General features: G+C 40.2%; 1 protein-coding gene across 1 annotated transcript; it reads left to right on the forward strand.

The window, feature by feature from the left end:
• The first annotated feature begins 2,055 nt into the window (after positions 1-2,055).
• LOC122659371 (secreted RxLR effector protein 161-like) lies at positions 2,056-2,541 on the forward strand. The gene has a single exon (XM_043854483.1). It carries the CDS (start codon positions 2,056-2,058, stop codon positions 2,539-2,541), a length of 486 nt encoding a protein of 161 aa, XP_043710418.1.
• The last annotated feature ends 19,272 nt before the right edge of the window (positions 2,542-21,813 follow it).

Consider the following 21,813-nt stretch of genomic DNA (forward strand, 5'->3'; position numbering starts at 1 on the left):
CTGTTGGAGATATTAGTTTAGAATTTGATTCTAGTACTATTTTGTCAAAAAGGATTGTTATCACGTTCCTTCTTTTAAGAGGAACAGTATTTCAATCTCTATGTTAGTTAAAGACGGTTATAGTTTTCTTTAATGTTTCTCTAACAATTTGTTTGAACAAATTCATAGTTTCTGGATATATGCAAAATGGGTTGTATTTTCTAGATTCCCCTGTTAAAACAAATGAGGTTTCAAATGTCGATTGAAACCTAAGAGAGCTTTAGTGAGTACTACATACCTATAACATCTCAGGTTAGGTCATATTAACTTAGATAGGATTAACAGGTTGGGGACCATTAGAAAGTCTAAAAGTCAAACCTTACCCAACTTGTGAAATCGTGCCTTCAAGGCAAAATGACCAAGAAGCCTTTAGCAATAAAGTTAAGAGAGCCAGTTGTCTGTTAGAACTTATACATGCTGATGTGTGTGGACCCAATATTCAAGTGAGATATGGTTTCGAATACTTTGTGACTTTTATTGATGACTACTCTAGGTATGGTTATATTTACTTAATGCACAAAAAGTCTGAAACTTTTGAAAAGTATTTATCAGACTAGTTCAAAGGATATCACTTCAGACAGAATTGTGTCACAATTGACAAATGACAAACCCCAATACGCCACAACAAAATGGTGTGTTAGAAAGGTGCAATAGGACCTTGTTGGACATAGTCAGGACCATGCTCACTTTTAGTGAGCTACCTTTATCTTTTTGGGGGTATACTCTGGAGACTGCGATTTATATTTTGAATAGGGTACCGACCAAATCTGTACCTAAAACCCCATTTGAATTATGGTATGGGCGCAAGCCTAGCCTAAATCATTTTAGGGTTGGGGTTGTCCTACGCATGTCCGCAAGCCACAGACAAATAAGTTGGAACCCCGTACTTCTAGATGTTTTTTCTTGGGTTACCCCAAAGGCATGATAGTTTACAATTTCTATGACCCCACTGACCAAGAGGTCATCGTTAGTTGGCATATTACTTTCATAAAGGACGACTTAATCTCTACAAAAATTGAACCAGTGGTTGTAGAAGAATTGTCTTCTGAACCAGATTTGACAATCCCAGTAGATAACCCAGTTGATTTAAACCCTATACCAATCAACACTCAAGAGCCTCGACATAGTGGGAGGACCATTAGGCCACCCGAACGTTTCACTTTTCTTACAAAAGAAGAAAAGACTATGGAAGAGTTTCCCATGGTCTCCACTGAGAAGAATGATGATCCATATACTTATTCTAAGGCACTTAAAGATGTAGATGCAAATAAATGGCTGGAAGCTATACGCTCCAAAATCGATTCGATGCACTCAAACAATGTCTAGACTCTAGTCGATCCACCACAAGGCGTTAAGCCCATTGGATGTAAGTGGATCTTCAAAAGAAAGAGAGGTGTTGATGGGAACGTTGAAAGATTCAAGGCAAGATTGGTGGCTAAAGGATATACCCAACAAGATGGTGTGGATTATGATGAAACTTTTTCTCCAATAGCGATGATGAAATCAAATAGGATTTTATTGGCCATCGCAGCACACTTTGATTATTAAATTTGGCAGGTGGATGTACAAACTGCATTTCTGAATGAATTTCTCGAGGAACAAATCTACATGCATCAGCCAAAAGGGTTCTCTTCAAGTGTTGATGAGAACAAAGTGTACAAACTGCAGAGATCCATTTATGGTCTCAAGCAGGCTTCTAGAAGTTGGAACATCCGTTTTGACCAAACAGTCAAAACGTTTGGCTTTGAACAAAACATGGATGAACCATGCGTTTACAAGAAATTTAGTAAGAGTGCAGTTTGTTTACTATTACTGTACGTGGATGACATACTACTTATAGGAAATGATGTAGGTATGCTTTCATCTGTGAAGAAGTGGTTGTGCTCCACGTTCTTAATGAAAGACTTAGGCGAAGCTAGTTACATCCTTGAGATTAAGCTAGTGAGAGATCGCAAGAGAAGGATGTTGGGCTTGTCATAATCCACATAAATAGACAAAGTCTTGGTCAGGTTTAATATGGAGAACTCCACGAAAGGAAACGTTCCTTTCAGGCATGGAGTAAGCCTCTCCAAATCCCAATGCCCTCAATCTCAAAAGGACACAGAGGAGATGAAGAGAATTCCCTATGCTTCAGTAGTGGGAAGTCTCATGTACTCCATGTTGTGTACAAGGCTAGACATTTGCTATTCTATAGGGATTGTGAGTTGGTATCAGTCCAACCCTAGACGTGAGCATTGGAATGTTGTCAAGAATATCCTCAAGTATTTAAGAAATACTAACGATCATTTCTTGGTTTATGGGTTAGAACAGTTGTCAGTCGTAGGGTATACAGATTCAGATTTTCAGACTGATAAAGATGATAAAAAATCCACGTTGGGGATGATTTTCATGATGGGTGGTGGAGGTGTTATATGGAGGAGTGCAAAACAAAAGTCTACGGCCGATTCTACCATTAAGGCTGAATACATTGCAGCTAGTGATGCAACCAAAGAAGCAGTTTAGTTGAAGAAATTCTTGAGAGATCTTAGTGTACCCGAGCTTGTCAAAGATCCAATTCCATAGCATTTTGACAACAAAGGTGCAATAGCTCAAGCAAAGGAGCCTAGGGTTCATCAGAGGAACAAGCATGTGTAGCGGAAATATCACCTAATTAGGGAGATCATCCAACAGGGTGATGTAGCTATCATGAAAGTTGACTCAGCAGACAATGTGTCGGATCCCATGACCAAAGGCTTAGCACCAGTTGTGTTTTTGAAACATGTAGATTCTATGCATGTAAGGCATATGGGAGATTGGCTTTGATGTACAAGTGGGAGATTGTTGGATGTGTCCATCAAACCTGGTTCATATTAATGAAATGTTTATTTTATTTCACGCATGGCATGTATTGGGCTTGTAAGTTGTTCTCTGGGTTTTCACCCAAAATAGATATCAGCTAAGGACAAGACCGGACATCCCATTCATATGGTTGTCACATTGTATGTTACCAAAAATGAGTTTTCGGTGCATAAATGCGGCTGTACACATACTGTGTAAAGAAAATAATCTAGTAAGAATCTCGCATGTGCTATTGCCAGTTGTGTGAGAACGAGATTCGTACCTGTCATTTGACCTTTGACTTGAGAGATCCTATTCGTTGCAATGTTGGGTCATTTGTTTTGGTAAGCCAATGGTTGATGTCCTACGGAATATATAGCGGCGCACTGGACATGTGGTCACGCATTGTTAATGAAAGAGATGCTCAACATAGAATCCACTACCAATTCGGGAATATCAAGGAGAAAAAAAGTTTGTGATGGATCGAATAAAAATCTGGTACCAGTGTCGTTTTTGTAAATTGTTTACAAAACTATTTTGTAACATGAAAAATAATTATTTATGTATTTAAATTTATTTGAAATATTTTTTGGGCATCCGATCACGATCACAGAATCGGTCTTATTTGCAAATTAAAGAGTTTAATTGTGCAAGAAAATTTTTGGGAATATTAAATTGGTTATGTTGGAGTAGATAAGGGTAGATAGGTCCTTTATGTCTTTTATTATTGTTCTTTATTATTTCCGTATGATGTAAGGGCAGTTTTGTCCTTAAGTATTTATTATTATATAAGACATTAAGTGACCTGCGATAGACCATTGAGTTCTACCGCAGGTCCATCCTCTCTTTTGGATTTGTGGCTTCTTCTTCCTTTCTCCTCTTCCTTCTTCTCCATTTTTCTTCTTCTAATCTGATTGTATAATTTCTGATATTATATTATGGTATCAAAGCTTGTTTAATCAGATTGGAGCCCACCCTCACAATTCTCTTATGAGTTACCTTTATCGTTTTTTGCTTGTGGTGTGCAGCCACCTATTGTTGCTATCTCTATGATGTAATCACACTCCTTCGAAGGATTAATGGAGTGATTTCTATTGTTACCTACCTTACTTAATGACTGATTGGAGGTTTCCCTCAAATACACTTAAAGATTGTAGAGATTGATGTCAGGAGAAAACCCTAACAATTATCAATTTTCCCTGGGAAGTTTGTTATTCAAGTTTTTTTCTTCCAGTCTACTTCTACATGGTGTGCAGTACTTTTGGAGGTTATTACAATGCTGTTTGACTGATAGTGCTGCTTATTTGAAGATTTTCTACTTCTTCCCAAAAACCTTGACACTGGGATCGATTTTAGCCTTATTTCTGGTCTTGGCTGCTTCTATTTGCTGTGGTATTGTTGCTGTCGATTACTTCTGCCTTGACTACAATTAGTTACCCTTATTACCTGCTGCTGGTTTTGGTTGCTACTTCCTTACTTATCCTACTTCAGAATCGATTACCTTGGGGCTTGTCCTTATCGAGTTTTCTGAAGGTTGTCTACTATGGCTGATTTGAAGACCCTCCATGACAATGTCAATGTTCAGATTACCTCTATAAAGTTGAAAGGGAATTCCAACTACTTATTGTGGGCACAAGCTGTCCGAGTTTACATCATAGCTAAGGACAAACTTAGCTACATTACTTCTCCTCGTGAACCTGATTCTAAGGAGTACAACACTTGGAATAAAGAGAATGCTATTATTTTGATCTGGTAATGGAACAACATGGAGCCGGATATCGCTGCAAATGTAGTGTTTCATACCACGGCAAAGGGAGTCTGGGATGATCTCAAGGAGACCTACTCTCCAGAGAAGAGTATGACACGTTTGTTCGACCTTTACAAAAAGTTGTTTCAGTTTCAGCAGAGAGACAAGTCTCTCCAAGACTTTTACAGTGCCTTTAAAGGCATGGTTGAGGAACTAAATGTTTTCCAGCCTATTACTACTGACATTGAAAAGTTGAAGGCTCAACGGAACGAATTTTTTGTCTCTAACTACCAGAATGGGCTAAAAATCCGAGTCCTAAGTGATTCTTTTTTTTGGATTGAAAGGCTAAGACTTCATGGTTCTTATGGACCTAACTCATTGAAATTCCATCCAATAAAATGGAAGAATTATAAATCTCTAAAATAATACATAGGAATATCACAAATAGAGTCCTTCAAGAAAGGATCATACTCTTTAGGTAAGTATTCTTCTTCAATCTTTTCATTACATACTCGAATTTTTTTTTCGAGTACATCTAGAGTAACAAATCCTTTGTCTAGGGTTTCAATTCTATTTAAAAATTCCTTACTGAAGTTCTTCTTTTTTTCTTCATTGGTATAAACCCATTGATTATACAGTTCTTCAGGATATATTTTTTCTAGTGTGTACAAAGATATTTTTCTTTCTATCATTTCACAAAAAGTTGACAAACTGGGTGGATATGTAAAAGACATTCTTTGTTTTCCATCACTTCGACATGTATAAAAAAAATATTGTGACATTTCATTTCTTATAAGTTTCTGGCTTATTTAAGTCCTAGTCTCAAGGCTATCAAAGGACATTTGTTGGCTGGTGAATCTATCCCAACTTTGAATGACACTTTTTCTAGGCTGCAGCGTATTACCTCTCCTAGCTCCAAGCCTGACACTAACCCCAAGGAAAATTCTGCTTTTACAACTACTAGAGGCCATGGTAGAGGCCATGGTTCAGGGGGAGGACGTGGCTTTGGTGGTCGTAATTCTAGTGGGCAGCATATTGATAAAGCAGCCCGATTGTGTTCTTATTGTGGGAAGATAAACCACACTGTTGACACATGCTGGTCCAAGCATGGGAAACCCGAATGGTCTCAAAATTTGGCCAATTAGGCAATCATGCAGCTTTTGAAGATGGTACTGATTTTGTTGCACCTAGTGATACTAAGTCTGGTTCAACTATGAGAGATTCTTCTATCAACATCCGTGATGAGATTCAACAACTCATGCGACGCATCAAGAGTCTGGAATCATCCACTTCCACTTCTGGGGCATCCACCACCGCTGCCACTCTCGCTCATGCAGGTACATCTGCTGCTCTCTTTTCCATTGCTTCCACATCCTGGATCATTGATTCGGGGGCTTCAACTCACATGACTGGTAAGTCATCTGTTTTTAGCTCTATTTCTTATAGCTCTCATACCCCTCCTGTTATTGTGGCCAATGGTTCCTCCACTCCTATTACCTAACATGGTACTATTCCTCTTAATTCCAATATTTCTCTTTCGTTTGTCTTACATGTTCCCCAATTTCCCTTAAGCCTTCTTTTTGTTAGTCAACTTACAAAAAATTTGAATTGTTGCGTAACCTTATTTCCTTCTTACTGTGTTTTTCAGGATCTTCACACGAGGAAAACGATTGGTGGGGGATGTGTGAAAGATGGATTATATTATCTGAATGGTGCTGCCCCGTTTGCTTCAGCTGCAACGACTACTGTTGGTGGAGAGTCTCCATTTGAATGACATTGTAGGCTAGGACATTTAGCTTTGTCTAGGTTAAAAGTTGTTCTTCCCCAGTTTAAGTCTTTAAATAAATTAGAGTGTGAAGGCTGCGAGTTGGGCAAACCTCATCGTGCTACTTATCCCTCTCACCCTTTGCCCCGTAGTACTTCTTTATTTTCATTAGTGCATTGAGATGTGTGGGGCCCTTGTCGGGCAAGTAATGGACATGGTTTTCTGTATTTTGTGCCTTTTGTGGATGATTATTCCAGAACTACTTGGTTGTACCTTTTAAAGGATAGATCAGAATTCTTAACTGTGTTTCCTAATTTCTGCAATGAAATAAAAAATCAGTTTAATGCCTCTATAAAGGTTTTTCGGTCTGATAATGCTTTGGAGTTTGTTCAATTTGAGATATCCACTTTTTGTAATGCTAATAGGATCATTCATCAAACTAGTTGCTCCTATACTCCCCAACAAAATGGGGTAACAGAGCGCAAAAATAGGCACTTGCTTGAAGTTGTCAGGGCCCTCATGTTGCATATGCAGGTGCCCAAACATTTTTGGTGTGATGCAGTCCTTACTGCATGTTTTTTGATTAATAGAATGCCTTCTTCTGTTCTTGGTGACAAATCACCCGGATGCCGTCTTCTGTTCTTGGTAAAAAATCACCTTTTTCTATTTTGTTTCCCGGTGTTTCGAGTTTTAGTTTGCCTCCTAGAGTTTTTTGGTGTGTTTGCTTCGTTCATAATCTCCATCTCCATGGGGATAAATTGGACCCTCGGTCAACCAAATGTATCTTCCTGGGTTACTTTAGGACCCAGAAGGGATACAAGTGTTTGACCCTCTCACTAGAAGGCAATTTGTGAGTGCGGATGTCACCTTCTTCGAAGGTACATCTTATTTTTCTGCTCAGCCCACCGTGTTGTCTAACCCTCCTTCTATTCCTGCCATTATTCTATGACTACTCCACTACAAGTGTACCGGCGGAAGAGGCCTTTTGGGCAGCTCCATACGCATCAGACTCGCCCTTCTGCATCGCTTCTTGTACCTTCCACAACCTCTGGTGGAGATCCAATCTTACCTGTTCTTCCCGACTTACTAGCTGATCCGGATCCTGATGACTTACCCATTGCCACTCAGAAAGATAAACGTTCATGTACTAAAAAATCTTTAGTTACCTGTCCTATTCAGAATTTCGTCTCTTTATCTCATCTTCCGTCTTGCCCTCATAGTCTTGCTACTTCTTTATCCTCTTATACCATCCCTCGCACTCACATTGAGACTCCTACCAATCCTGCCTGGAAAAAGGCCATGGATGTGGAAATGGATGCTTTATTGACTCGACATACGTGGGAGTTGGTGGATTTACCTCCTGGGAAAGACCTAGTCAAGTGTCGTTGGGTGTACACTATTAAGTATCATTCTGATGGGTCTGTTGAGCAGCTCAAAGCCCGCCTGGTAGCTAAAGGGTATACCCAAACTTATGGTGTTTACTATTTTGAGACCTTCTCTCCTATGGCTAGATTGAATTCTGTTCGCCTCATTATTTCTCTGGTGGTGAACTTTGATTGGCCCTTATACCAGTAACATATCAAGAATGCTTTTCTTTATGGTAACCTTCTTGAAGAGGTCTATATGGAGCAATCTTCGGGCTATGTTGCTCAAGGGGAGAATAGTGGTCGTGTGTGTAGGCTGCACAAGGCCATTTATGGGCTGAAACAGTCTCCCTGTGCTTGGTTTGAGAATTTTAGTTCAGTTGTGACTGGGTTTGGCTTCACTCAGTGCTTCTCAGACCACTCTGTGTTTGTTCGTCGCCAAGGAGAGAAATTGGTGTTACTTGTTGTGTATGTTGATGGCATTATTGTGTCAGGGAATGATGAGAGTGGAATCATCGGGGTGAAAAATTACTTACAGCAGCACTTTCAAATTAAAGATTTGGGACAGCTTCACTACTTCCTTGGGATTGAAGTTATTCAAAGTAAAAAAGGAATCAGTCTGTCTCAAAGGAAGTATGTGTTAGATCTCTTGACTGAAACTGGTATGCTTGCTGCAAAACCAGTAGATATTCCTATGGATCCTAATCACAAGTTTGGCTCTGATGATGGTGAGGGTCTGAAGGATGTTCATTCCTACAGAAGCTTGATTGGGAAATTATTGTATTTGACAGTCAGTAGGCCAGATATTTCTAATGCTGTTGGTGTTCTCAGCCAGTTTATGCAGTCTCCTTGTAAGTCTCATTGGGATGCAGCCATTCAGATTCTTCGGTATTTGAAGAGGGCCCTGGGAAGGGGCTGATTTATCGACCCACTAAGCATATAGGGTTTGTTGCCTACTTTGATGCAGATTGAGCAGGTTCAACTAGTAACCGTAGATCTACTACTGGATATTGCACGTTCGTTGGGGGAAATCTAGTAACATGGCGGAGCAAGAAACAGACCACGATTGCCAGGTCCAGTGCTGAAGCGGAGTATAGAGCCATGGCCCATACCACTGCAGAGTTGATGTGGGTTAGGTCTCTCCTACTTGAGATGGGTTTTTCAGTTTCAACACCTATGAAGATGTTTTGTGACAACCAAGCAGACATCTATATTGCTAGTAACCCTGTTTTTTATGAAAGAACTAAGCATATACAGGTGGATTGTCACTTTGTTCGCAGTGCAGTTTTGAAGAAGCTTGTTGAGACACCATTTGTCTCTTCGTCTGATCAGATCGCTGATGTGTTCACCAAGTCCTTGTTTGCTCCTAGTTTTCGGTCTTGTTGTAACAAGCTGAACATGGGTGATATATATGCTCTAGCTTGACGGGGAGTGTTGGAGTAGATAAGGGTAGACAGGTCCTTTATGTCTTTTATTATTGTTCTTTATTATTTCCGCATGATGTAAGGGCAGTTTTGTCCTTAAGTATTTATTATTATATAAGACATTAAGTGACTTGCGAAAGAACATTGAGTTCTACCGCAGCTCCATCCTCTCTTTTGGATTTGTGGCTTCTTCTTCCTTTCTCCTCTTCCTTCTTCTTTATTTTTCTTCTTCTAATCTGATTGTATAATTTCTGATATTATATCAGGTTAATTATCTTTTTGCTTATGGCAAATAAATAAAATATTTTTAGATTTATATGGTTGGCCATAATTAAAAAGAAAGTAATCCCTTGCAGATTCTACCTCTTCCCATTATAGAAGCAAAGATGTTGTGCAACATAGCAAGTAGACAATCTCACCAAAATTGACAGTTATTGTTTTTTGGAAACTTTACTTGGAGTAGGCAAAAAGCAAGTTTTGATTTTAGAAACGTACTTGCACATGCCAACCCCACAAGGGGATTTATAAATATCAAAAAAGGAGAGAGGAGGGAATCCATGGTTTTGGGTCTCTCTCCTCTCTCCCACGTTTTCTCTCCCTACCCCTCTCTTGTGTGTGAGGTGTGAGTGCTCTTGGCATTTTTGTGAAAATCCAGTTTGGTAGTGTATTGTGTTGCTTCTTATTGCAATTGATCGGAGTATTCAAAGAGTTGAACAAGCCGATCCATCTTCTACTCGAGTGTGGAAGAACTACTATATAGAGGAGGAGCTTTGATTACGGCACTAAGGTAACCAAGGTTCTTCCCGTGTGAATTTTTTATTTATCGCGTTTCCGAATACGAATGCAAAAGCGATGTTCTTCAATCCGTTTCTGCTGCGCCATTGGTTTCAAACCAACATGGACTTTGTTCTTGGGCTGCCACTTACACAGGAAATGTATGACTCCATTATGGTAGTGGTCGATCAATTTATAAAGATTGATCATTTTATTCCTTATAGGAAGACACTTGATGCGTATCACATGGTAAATTGTTCAACGAAATAGTGCACATTCATGGGCTGCCAAGCACTAATGTCTCTAACAGGGATGTGAAATTTATGAGCTACTTCTGGAAAACACTGTGGTTGAAGACAACACACTAAGTTGTTCTCTATTGCTTTCCACCCACAAACTGATGGGCAAACGGAAGTGATCAACAAGAGCTTGGGGAACTTACTGAGAAGTTTAGTCAAAGATTATGAGAAGACATGGCCATCTATTCTAAACATAGCTGAGTTTGCTTACAAAAGTTCTGTTAACAGAACAACAGAGCGCACTCCTTTTGAGTTCTTACTGGGAATTCAGCCAAGACGTCTCATTGACCTTGTTCCACTACCCCCTCAAGCTAGGGTTAGTGTTGAAGCAGATGAATTCCTGTGCCACATCACAGAGGTGCATGCTGATGTTAGCAAAAGAATTGCTCTCAGCAATGAAATTTACAAGGTTAATGCTGATCGCCATCGACGGTATGTTGAGTTTAAGCTTGAAGATATGGTCCTGGTCAGAGTTAATCTAGAGAGACACCAACCGGGTGTCAAGAGCAACCTTCACCCGAATAAAATGGGACCATACAAGGTGCTGAAACGTATTGGACCCAATGCTGATGTGCTAGAGTTGTCTGCTGATATGGGTATAAGCAACGTCTTCAATGTGGCTGATTTGTATCTTTACATGGGACATCACTCAGATGATGGTAACTCCAAACACATGCTGAGGCTACCCCAACCCAAACCACCCACTGAAGACATCATTGAAGAAGTATTGGACGACATGCACAAGACCACTCAACATGGCAGCGGTTACCATGCTTTCCTTGTCAAGTGGAAAGGTCGCCCACACCAAGACAGCACATGGATTCATGCAGATGACTTCAAGAAGCTCGACCCTGAATTATATGATCATTATATGTCCTTCATCCATTCGTCAGAGACGATTGCTTTCAAGCCGGGGAGACCTAATGCAGTGTTGAAGCACTACATCTGCAACAAGCAGAAGAAGCTGCTGTCCAAGTAGAAGCAATAGTAGTTGTGGTTTGATACTAATTTTTTTAAGAGTTTTTATGTTTTTAAATTGAGCCGACCCAACCTGGTTGAACCAATAGCTCAATTTAAGTGACTCGAGTCACCCCCTTTTTAATTTATGTAATTTTCTTTTTTTAAGGTCCACACCACACTCCCACGATTTAGAGTGTAAAGTTTAAGTCGGCTAGGGGTGGTTTAGACCAAGGTTTAAAGTATCGGTATCGGGTATCGTATCAGGAAGGTGATTTTAAGAGACCTTATCACATCGTATCGGAGAGTATTAACCATAGTTGTCACGTCGTCACGCTGATCCAAGTCGGTGGAGGGGTGCCTAATTGATATATAGACAAGTCGCCTGCCATGGCATTGCCATGGCGATCATGTCGACCATGTTTTATTTTTTATTTTCTTTATTTTTAATGTCATTTAGTATGCTATAATATATACCTTGTAACATAAAAAATCAACATGAAAGTGTACTACTAATCTACTATGGTTTAATTCATGAAAGTGTAATATCCATTAGTGTACATGAAAGTATGAAACCAGGGATTGGCCTATCAAATAATTGATAGCAATAGTGTTGTTGATAATAAAGTTGAAAAATCAAATGTGAATATGTGCTTGCTGCTGTTGGTGTTGCTTTACCAAACAAAAAAATTGCTCTCTCCCTCTCTGTCTCTCTTTGTGTGTGTGTGTGGCTGTGTGCAAGGGAAGAAGAAAGAAAGAAATAAAAACCCCTTCTGTTTGACAGATTGACTGTGTGCAAGCATACAACGCAGGAAGAAGAAAAAAGAAAAGAAAAGAAAAGAAAAAAAAAAAAAAACCGTGTGTGTGACAGTGACACTGTGCAAGCCTGCAACTCTGCAAGGCAAGAAGGAGAAAAAAGACAGAAAAACCCCTCTCTGTCGACTCTCTCTATCTCACAACTCTCTCCCTCTCTGTCTCTCTCTGCGTGTGTGTCGACTGTGAGAGACTGAGAGTGGCCTTGGACTGTGTTACGTATAAAAAAATAAAAAAAAAATAGTCGCTGGAAGTGAAGAAGACGACTCTCTCTCTCTGTCTCTCGCTGGAGTGGCTGAAGAAGAACTGAAGAAGAAGAAGAAGAACTGAAGGAGAGAGTTGTTTGTCAGAGGACTAGGAGGAGAAGAATACGAAGAAGAACTACCAAATAAAAAAAAGGAGCTGGTTTTCATGCATGGTCGTGCATAAGACGAATCTTTTACACTGCTTTTTAATAACCGTCAGATTCAAGGGTTTTAATCTGAACCGTCTAAATGAAATATCCCTAAATACTCCTCCTATACAATAGGAGTTTCAAATACACATTTACGGCTGCCTTTTTATTTAGACAAAATTACTTGGCCACCCTCGGTACTATAGCCATTTTGCTTACGATTACCAACGTTTGAAACAATTACTTGACACCCCCTGAAACCTGACGGTGTTAGAGTTTAAATGGAAATGTCTATTTTACCCTTAGGGTAAATTACACCTCAGGTACCCAATATTTATGAAAAGGTCATTTTAGATGCCCAACTACTTCAACCACACCATCACCTCCACCTCCCCAACTACTTCCGCCATCGCCATTGCCTCAAGCCCCTCAACCCCTGGATTACGCTCGGTGCCAGACTTGGTGAACTTCCTTGATGTTGATGAAGACGAAACGATCACGGGAAAGCTGGAGTGGATGGGACAATTCCACCAGAGATCGGCGATGGTGCAGCTTCTAGTGAAAGTTGACGACGAAGCCCACTTGTCCGTTTCTGGTGGTGGAATAACCCTAATGGCTAGTTTCTTTACTTCGTTACAGGCCTTGAGAGAGCCATTGTTGAAGTTGTAAGAGAAGTAGAAGAAACCAGACCGATTTGGGCTCCACTGACCCCCAATAATAAAAAATAAACATACAAAATTGCATTAAAGAAACGAAACAAACAGGAAAATAAACAATTTAAGCATAGATATTTTGCTACTTTATACTATGAAAGAGGAACGGACTCACTTGACTAGTTTCGCTCGCGGATCCACCCATGCTATTACTTGCCCTTTTGATTTATTTTTCTATGGGACCCACATCCCCGTGTCCCAGACACCATAATGAGATCCTCGGATCAGATAGACCCCCATCCTCACCATTAATTGGTTAATTGGGCCATGAAAGTGGGCCCACAAGACTTAACTTAAATAAATAATAGGTTTTATACCCTAGCTTAAACCAAACAAACCTTAGAAGACAAATAGGTCTTATAAGGCTTAGGGCCAACCTAAACATGTCCTTATTAACTAGATGGACCTAATGGGTTATGACATGGGCCAAACAAGACCTAAGGCCTAATTAAACCCAAAAGACTAACTTGTGTTTTAGGGTACCTAAACAAACAAGACCTAAGGTCCCTTTTAACCCTTAAAAGATAAAATAAGCCTCATATTCCCTTATCTATCCCCCTCCCAAGCAAACCGTTGAGGAGAAGAGACAAGGAAGAAGAAGAAGTGGAAGTAGGAGAGGAATGAGAGGGGAAGGGAAGAAGATGGAGGCCATGCCAAGATGGCTAGCTTCCCCACATCTCCTCCTCTTGCTGTTCGGATAACGCTTGAAGAGAAGAAGAAAAAGAAGAGATGGAAAGGAAGGGAGGAAGGAAAAGGAGGTGAATCTTCAAGGCTAACTAGGGCTGGAATTGGAGCTCCTCTCACCAAGGTATGACCTAAACCCTTGGTACATCCCTCTTTCCATTTTTATTTTGATAGATTCCTTGAGCTTGAGCTAACCTAGGGTTCCATTTGGGACTCAAGGTAAAGCTCGACCCTTAGTTGGAGCTCAAATGGTACTGACCAAACCCTAAAAGAGGTTGCTAAGAGCTGCATTTCAGCCATTGTTGCTGAACCTTTGGTTCTAAACCATGAAACCCTATCTTTGGACCAAATAGGACCAAATCCTTATGAGATCTTGGATCCATGAGGTAAGCCTAGGTTCTAGTGATCCTAGAGAGGCCTAAGACACCCCCTCCATAACCCTGAGTGCAAGGTATACTCCAGGCTTCAAGCTGGAAGGAAAGCCCTTTGAAATCTTAAAAAATATTTCCAAAGGATTCACCAATCATGGTACCATCCGTCAGCCCGTCCAGTGTAACCCCAGTAACTGGACCTGAACGGATGAAGGAATAGATTTACTCTGTTGCCTCTGCTCGTGGGTCTGTTCCCTCTTGGGTATGTCTAGGGATCGAACAGATGCAAGGGCGGATCAAGATGGTGCATCCGTTCATGGATCCGCTCGCTCTCGGGTGTGTCTCAGAAATCAAATGGATGAAGGAACAGATCCATGCAAGATGTTCCATCAATGGATACGCTCCTCGTGTTTTGACCTTTTGGCCTGAATGGAGTCAGGGATGGACTCACCCTATTGCTTCCATCTGTGAGTCCGATCGTGCTATCTTGGTTGAAACTTGATTTTAACTTTAGGGGCATAACATGAGACCCCTCTATACACCTTTTAATGATTGTTTTTGTATTTTTAAGCTACCCAACTCGATGGATAGCTGGTGAACCGGTGAGATTCATGTCATCCACGCCGGATGACACCCGAGTTTGATGAGTGGATTTTGGGTGACTTTGTTGGATTTGAATATACATATTAAGCAAACTTGATCATGCTATTATATAAATATAAGCATTGTGCGCATTGCTTTATTTACCTCAAAGGTGACTGTGATATTATTCTGACCATTGTATCAAGTGACGGTGCCGGGTGTGCGGATACCGGAACCCCAATTTATTTAATTATGATCTTGTTAGTTGCCATCCTGATCTGTATGTGCCATGTCGTGCTGGTACCCGGGTACTAGATGGAATGGAATGTTGATGCACCCGGAATACCTCTTGGGATGATAGGACTTGCATGTAGTATATCTGTGGCTAGGATGCTTGCTCCCTTATGCTACGACCCTTGCCAACAGGGGTTTATGCGTTGGATAGTCTGAGCACCTGTTGCCTATGAAGGTGGGAGAGGCCAGGTCAAGGGTAGTGATGGCTATCGGGGTCTGCCATAGGGTCGTTTGATGGTTTCTACCAGCGTAGGCTCCCGTTTGATAATTGAGGTTTCATTGGGGTGATAAGTCAAGTGACCCTCAGTGTCTCCTGAGTTATCACAGTAGCATACACTTGACCTATAGAATTATGTGTTAGGTGGAAAATGAATCTAGCATTAGCATGTATCATATTGCTTGAAATTGTTTGTGTGTATGTATGTGCATTCCCCTTTGCTCCCTCACTAGCTAGTATAGCTAACCCCGTTGCGCAATCCCTTTTTAGTTGATATGCATGTAATCTCTTAATGAACATCGTTGGATGCGAATCAAGTGGAGCCGGTGGCTGTGACTTGGATATCGATGTACACTCAAGAATGGTACCCTAGTGGCGTGATTATTATTTAATTTCTATATTCATCCACAATAATGTATAAACTTTATGTTTAATTATAAAGAGAGAAATGAATGGTCACAAACATTTAAATTGTACTATATATTATCATTAGAGAACCGATGCTCTATAATTCACATGATTTAATTAAATTTCGCTTCTGCTAACTCTGTGATTGGAACGATTTATTCCATTTGGCTACGTTCCTTGCTGTTATCGTGACTTGATAATAGGGTGGCCTGTGGCTCGGGACACTATATCTGTGATCCTGGTAGGTATTGGGATGACACGTGTTATCCCAGTCACCCCCTTTATTATAAAATATCTTTCATCGGGTTGGGGGCATGATAGAGTAGTATCAAAGCAATGATGCTCTACACCGACCACAATCTGGCGTAAGCTCTTGATTTACTCTCCACAGTTAAGTTCCAAATTAAAATTTTCAAGAACATAAATGATTGTATGCAGACATAGGAAGAAGACTGATTGTGGTGAAACAAGAACCTAGAAGATAATAGGTAACCATGTGATTTAAGACTTAAAACATAGGCTGTCAATTGATAATCATGTTGATGTTTGGTTGGGCCTTGAGTGATTAATAGATGGGCAATTATATTTGATGATCCACAATAATCAATGATAACTCATAATTATCAACAATAATCCAAGTAAGAGGAATTAGTTAAATATATAAGCATATATATATATATATATATAGAGAGAGAGAGAGAGAGAGAGAGAACCAAGTTCAACTTCCAACATGTTCCAGTTCCCGCTAGGGAATGATTGTGATTCCCCCAACTAAAAATACATTATTTCATCTGTCCCAACTCAAAATATATGATTTTGTCCACCCAAACCAAAAGTACATACATCCACCATACTCAAAAGTTCCCAAATTAACTGATCAACATAGGGAAAGAGAAAAGAAAAGCAAGAAAACTAAAAGAAAAGAGTTTCAAATCCATCAAAAGACAAGAAGGAAAAGACTGATAAAAATAACTTCAAATTTGCTTGGAAAGAGAAATGGGCTAATCATCTGCACCATCGCCACCACCGTGACCAAGGAAGGTGTTGATGTATTTACTCCTCTCTCTATGCCCTCAAGACACTGAGCCTGACTGGAGACCTGCTTCTTGACATCATCGAAGCCCTCAAACATCCTCAGGTTCAATCATCTGATAGCCAGTAGAATGTCACCTCCACCTCCCCTTGGTGCACCAGAAGTCCCTGCAGCAAATGGCTCGGAGCCCATGAACCCGATGTCATTATCATCATCCTTATCATCAATATCTCTGGGTCCTCCACCCTCCCCATATCTGACCGGCTCCCCAGAACTGTTATAATCGCAATACAATCCCATCTTCTGTATTGTATTGAACCCAAAAGGCCCCTCAGTACTTGTTTCCTTGGGCTCATGGTCAAGATCAATCCCAGAATACAGAAAGACCCGAGTAAGCACTCTACCATATGGCAAAGTATTCTTGCGGGCAGGGTTTAACACCGCACGAGCCATATGTTGGATGATCACATATGGCAGAAAAATATGATGGCTAGTGTATAGGGAGTATGCTAGTACTGCTAACATCAGAGGAGGCTGGGTGCTGTGTGCCTTGGAAGGAGCCAAATTGGTCTTGGCTATAAATGTGAGAACTCGTTGCGAAGGAGGAAACCGGGAAAGGTCTTCATTCTCATCATACTTGTTGGTGAGTATCTTGAACAATTTTTTATTTTCTGCTGGAGACAAACACTTGTTAGGATCACTGCCTGGGGGATGATAAACCCTTTCACCCTCTGCAGAAACATCCAGAAGAATCCCCAACTCCACCTCATTGAAGGCAATAGTGACCCCCTTCACAAAGGAAGTCAACTTGAAGCCATCATCGTCCTCTTTGACTAACACCAAATTGGAATAAAATTCTCTGACCAATATGGGATAGTAGAGGTCTGGATGAGTCAGCATGCTACTCCATTCCAGCTTGTCGAATCTAGCACACACCTTGTAGGCCAGAAGCTCTTCCACCACTACATCTCTCTCCACTAAAATTTTTCTGCCATAGAGGTGTTCCCGAAATATTCCCTCGGTCTTTATCGAGAAAAACTGCCCCACATTGTATGCCGTAGGAATCGATGTCACTATAGCCAGATCCCTCTTTCTTTTCGGAGCCATGGCTAATTTCCTACACGCAGGACACCACCCAAGAAGGCAACAATAGTAAGCCAAATTGGAATAATGAGATATGATTGGCAAATAAAATTATAGAAGTGAAATGCCTATATGATATGGGGATTTGTTAGATGAGAAGGTTATACGAGGAGAAAATAAGAAATGAACACCATTAGAAATATGATTGATTTAAAGAAGAGAGACAAGAATATGAATGTATACAAGTCCATATGAAATTCCTAGGGCATGGATGTGAAAGAATGAGATCAATAGGGACAACATGTGCTTTTGGCTACTTTACATTCTAATCAGTACCAAACAAACAAATAATTGAGTGAAAGACCCCAACAAGAGACAAGGCAATACTACTATAGAGAAAAGGGGGATAAATACCAAGGATTTTACTAACAACCATATGAATAAGAAGTATGCTTGAGGATATGACAAGGGAATGATTTTCTATGAAGTTTTAGGGCATATAATGAATTAAACATGCACTTGCAGAGTTTCTTCCAAAGTATTGAGAATTTGAAGATTGTGTCCCAACTAAATACCTAGAAATAATTCAAGTAATTCAACTAGGCATGGCAGACATGACAAACAATCCCTAAAATTCTTGGAAAGACTTTTAAAACTCAATAAAAGATGCAATATTCATACAAGAATCCACTAACATAGTGCCATTGATCGATTAGGGCTTGATTCAACCCCAAAAATCCTAGTCTCAATCAATTTTGGCATAGTCTTGGTGTACATGGCCATGAAAATACAACCAAGATCAAAACACAATCACAAACCTAAGATGTTTATCCCAAATCCAAGAAAAAGGAAAGGAAATAATAGGCTGGTTTGGAATAGCTTGGCTTGAGTGATCAATAGAGACCTTGTAGAAGTGAAGGTCATTCATGACACTTCTCAGGCTATTGACAACTTTGTTCAAAATTTTGTTGGTCCGTCCAAACTTTACTTAGACTCATAGTTGGAGTCTCAGGTTGTGTTTAGACTTTCCAAATGACCTAGTATACCATGCCTAAGACTAGCCTACCCTTGTGAATTTACCTAGGTTACAGATACGTCCTTAGGGACATGAATGTAATTATAAAACTTATACTATGTATATATGTGAATTGAAAACAAAATAAAATAAATACATCCCTTAAGTCTTGGAGTGTGTGCTAGACTAACTTTCCTGCACTACAAACGAGACCTTGCCTTGACTTTACAATGTTAACTAGTTGAGCCCCGACCTTGGTCGAGTTGATCACGGGTTAGTGGGCAATAAATTTGAATATGACCGGGTAGGTTAACTATTAAAATCTACTTAAAGGAGTTGACTTAAACCAGAACTAGAAGGAGGTTGTTTGGCTCTCGAAAGAGAACCATTGTAGACTTTCTCCGATAGGTTGACCGGGTTGTAAAGTACAAGGTTGCGAAGGCTAAAACTAAAGGATGTAATAAGACCTTCTCCAACAATAGATATGAATGGGGTAATGGGTCACCAAATGCGTTCCCTCCATACTGGGAGTGAACAATAGGAGATTCCATTAATATTCCAAATCATTCTAAAATTGGGTTAGGTAATGAAATAACCCAAAGTGAAAGCATTCAATATGAACCCTATGAATTGAGACTAGATGAGGTTAAATCCTATAACTTAAGGATGACCAGAGTGTAATACCGACCTAATCTGGAAGATCTAAGGAACCTTCTGCTCCTTGTGGCTTAAATTACTAATTGAGGTCATGTTTCCCTAATATATTGCAACCATTGACTCTTAATCCAATGGAGCCCCAGGTCACTGTGAACTACACCCCCTGTGGTAATGTGACCCTATAAGGAAAAAGGAATTGTAAGTCCTGACTTGCCGTGTCAAATAGGCACTGCCCCACCTTGATTGAACCCTTGACTTAGTTCATGTAGTGGGTGACTTGAGGTGTCGTTATTTAACAGCCCTTACCCATTGAGACCCTAAGATGCGCCAAATTTTGGGGTCAAAATTTTTAATAAGGTTGGGGGGATGTTACACCCGCACCCGAAATATACCCAAATACCCCAGGGCAAATTAGACCTTACCAAAGGGTAATGCCATGGTGGCTATGGTCAACATCTATGACCTTAAACCTAATATTTTATTATAAGTGTTCCCTCGAAGTCTTGAGAGTACGGGTCAAAGCCCTGTAACTTTTCTTGAAGTTTGGGCCCTAACAGCAGCAACGGAGTCACAAACGGACTCACTTAACGGGTTTCGCTCGTGGATCCGCCCGTGCTGTTACTTGCCCTTTTGATTTATTTTCCTGTGGGATCCACATCCCCATGCCCCGGACACTATAATTAGATCCTCGGATCAGATAGACCCCCATCCTCACCATTAATTGATTAATTAGGCCATGAAAGTGGGCTCACAAGACTTAAATAAATAATGGGTTTTATACCCTAGCTTAAACCAAACAAACCTTAGAGGACAAATAGGTCTTATAAGGCTTAGGGCTAACCCAAACATGTCCTAATTAACTAGATGGACCTAATGGGTTATGACATGGGTCAAACAAGACCTAAAGCCTAATTAAACCCAAAAGACTAACTTGTGTTTTAGGGTACCTAAACAAACAAGACCTGAGGTCCCTTTTAACCCTTAAAGAGAAAACAAGCCCCATATTCCCTTATCTCTCCCCCTCCCAAGCAAATCGTGGAGGAGAAGAGACAAGGAAGAAGAAGAAGTGGAAGTAGGAGAGGAATAAGAGGGGGAGGGAAGAAGATGGAGGCCATGCCAAGATGGCTAGCTGCCCCACATCTCCTCCTCTTGTTGTCCGGACAAGGCTTGAAGAGATGAAGAAAAAGAAGAGATGGAAAGGAAGGGAGGAAGGAAAAGGAGGTGGATCTTCAAGATTGGCTAGGGCTAAAATTGGAGCTCCTCTCACCAAGGTATGACCTAAACCCTTGGTACACCCCTCTTTTCATTTTCATTTTGATAGATTCCTTGAGATTGAGCTAACCTAGGGTTCCATTTGGGACTCAAGGTGAAGCTCGGCCCTTAGTTGGACCTCAAATGGGGCTGACCAAACCCTAGAAGAGGTTGCTATGAGCTGCATTTCAACCATTGTTGATGAACCTTTGGTTCTAAACCATGAAACCCTACCTTTGGACCAAATAGGACCAAATCCTTATGAGATCTTGGGTCCATGAGGTATTTGAGTTTAAAATAATACCGCAAGCATACGGGTCAATCGTAGCTATGGGTTGAACACGAGGAGGTCAACCTTGAATAAATTTTTACTTTTAATTAAGGCGAAGTGTACAACTTACAAAATATGGACCAACCTATATATGGAAACTACCAATTATGAAAACTAGCAAATATAGAAGCAATTAAATTACCAAAGATAACAAATTAAAAATAGAAACTAGGGCAACCGCTAAGGGAATGGATGAATTAAAAGTAAGAAAGTCACTTAGGAATGGGTTTCACCATGAGAATTAGGGCAGATCAATGACTAGCATATTAGGGCAAAGAATGCATACAGCCTAGGTCTATAAGATAAGCGGCACGGCTCATATACGGCTAACATATCCTATGAAAATAGTGCTCATACGACATACAATGTAAACAAAAAAAAATACATGACCATAATGGTGTCATAATGGATACGACTAACGAACATGTATATAGTTCCCCTTGGAATGACATACAAGCTTTGGGCGGTTATCCATTGTAAGTCCAATATTGATCATGTTTATTAATCACATAAACAATGTTAGCCATCAATTCTTCCTTCTCTCATGTTTTCACCCACTCCCAAGAGGAGAGGTTTAGCTAGCCATGAAAGCAATGAAGAGGGAAGGAAGGATTGATGGAGAAAAAGACAGAGAAATTACTAAAACTAAAATTTGTAAGAAGAAGAACTTAGCTGAATCGAATAACTCCAATGAAGATGATTCTGTCACTTGCAGCCGCATCCAATATTGAAGAACAAATTACCAAAGTGTACAATGAAAATTACACATATGATCTTAAGG

This window comes from Telopea speciosissima, chromosome 4 (genome assembly GCF_018873765.1).
Source record: "Telopea speciosissima isolate NSW1024214 ecotype Mountain lineage chromosome 4, Tspe_v1, whole genome shotgun sequence".
In the NCBI taxonomy this organism is placed as follows: Eukaryota; Viridiplantae; Streptophyta; class Magnoliopsida; order Proteales; family Proteaceae; genus Telopea; species Telopea speciosissima.

Coding starts and splice junctions, on each gene's coding strand:
- LOC122659371 (XM_043854483.1), top strand. CDS start 2,056: ATGGAGAACTCCACGAAAGGAAACGTTCCTTTCAGGCATGGAGTAAGC.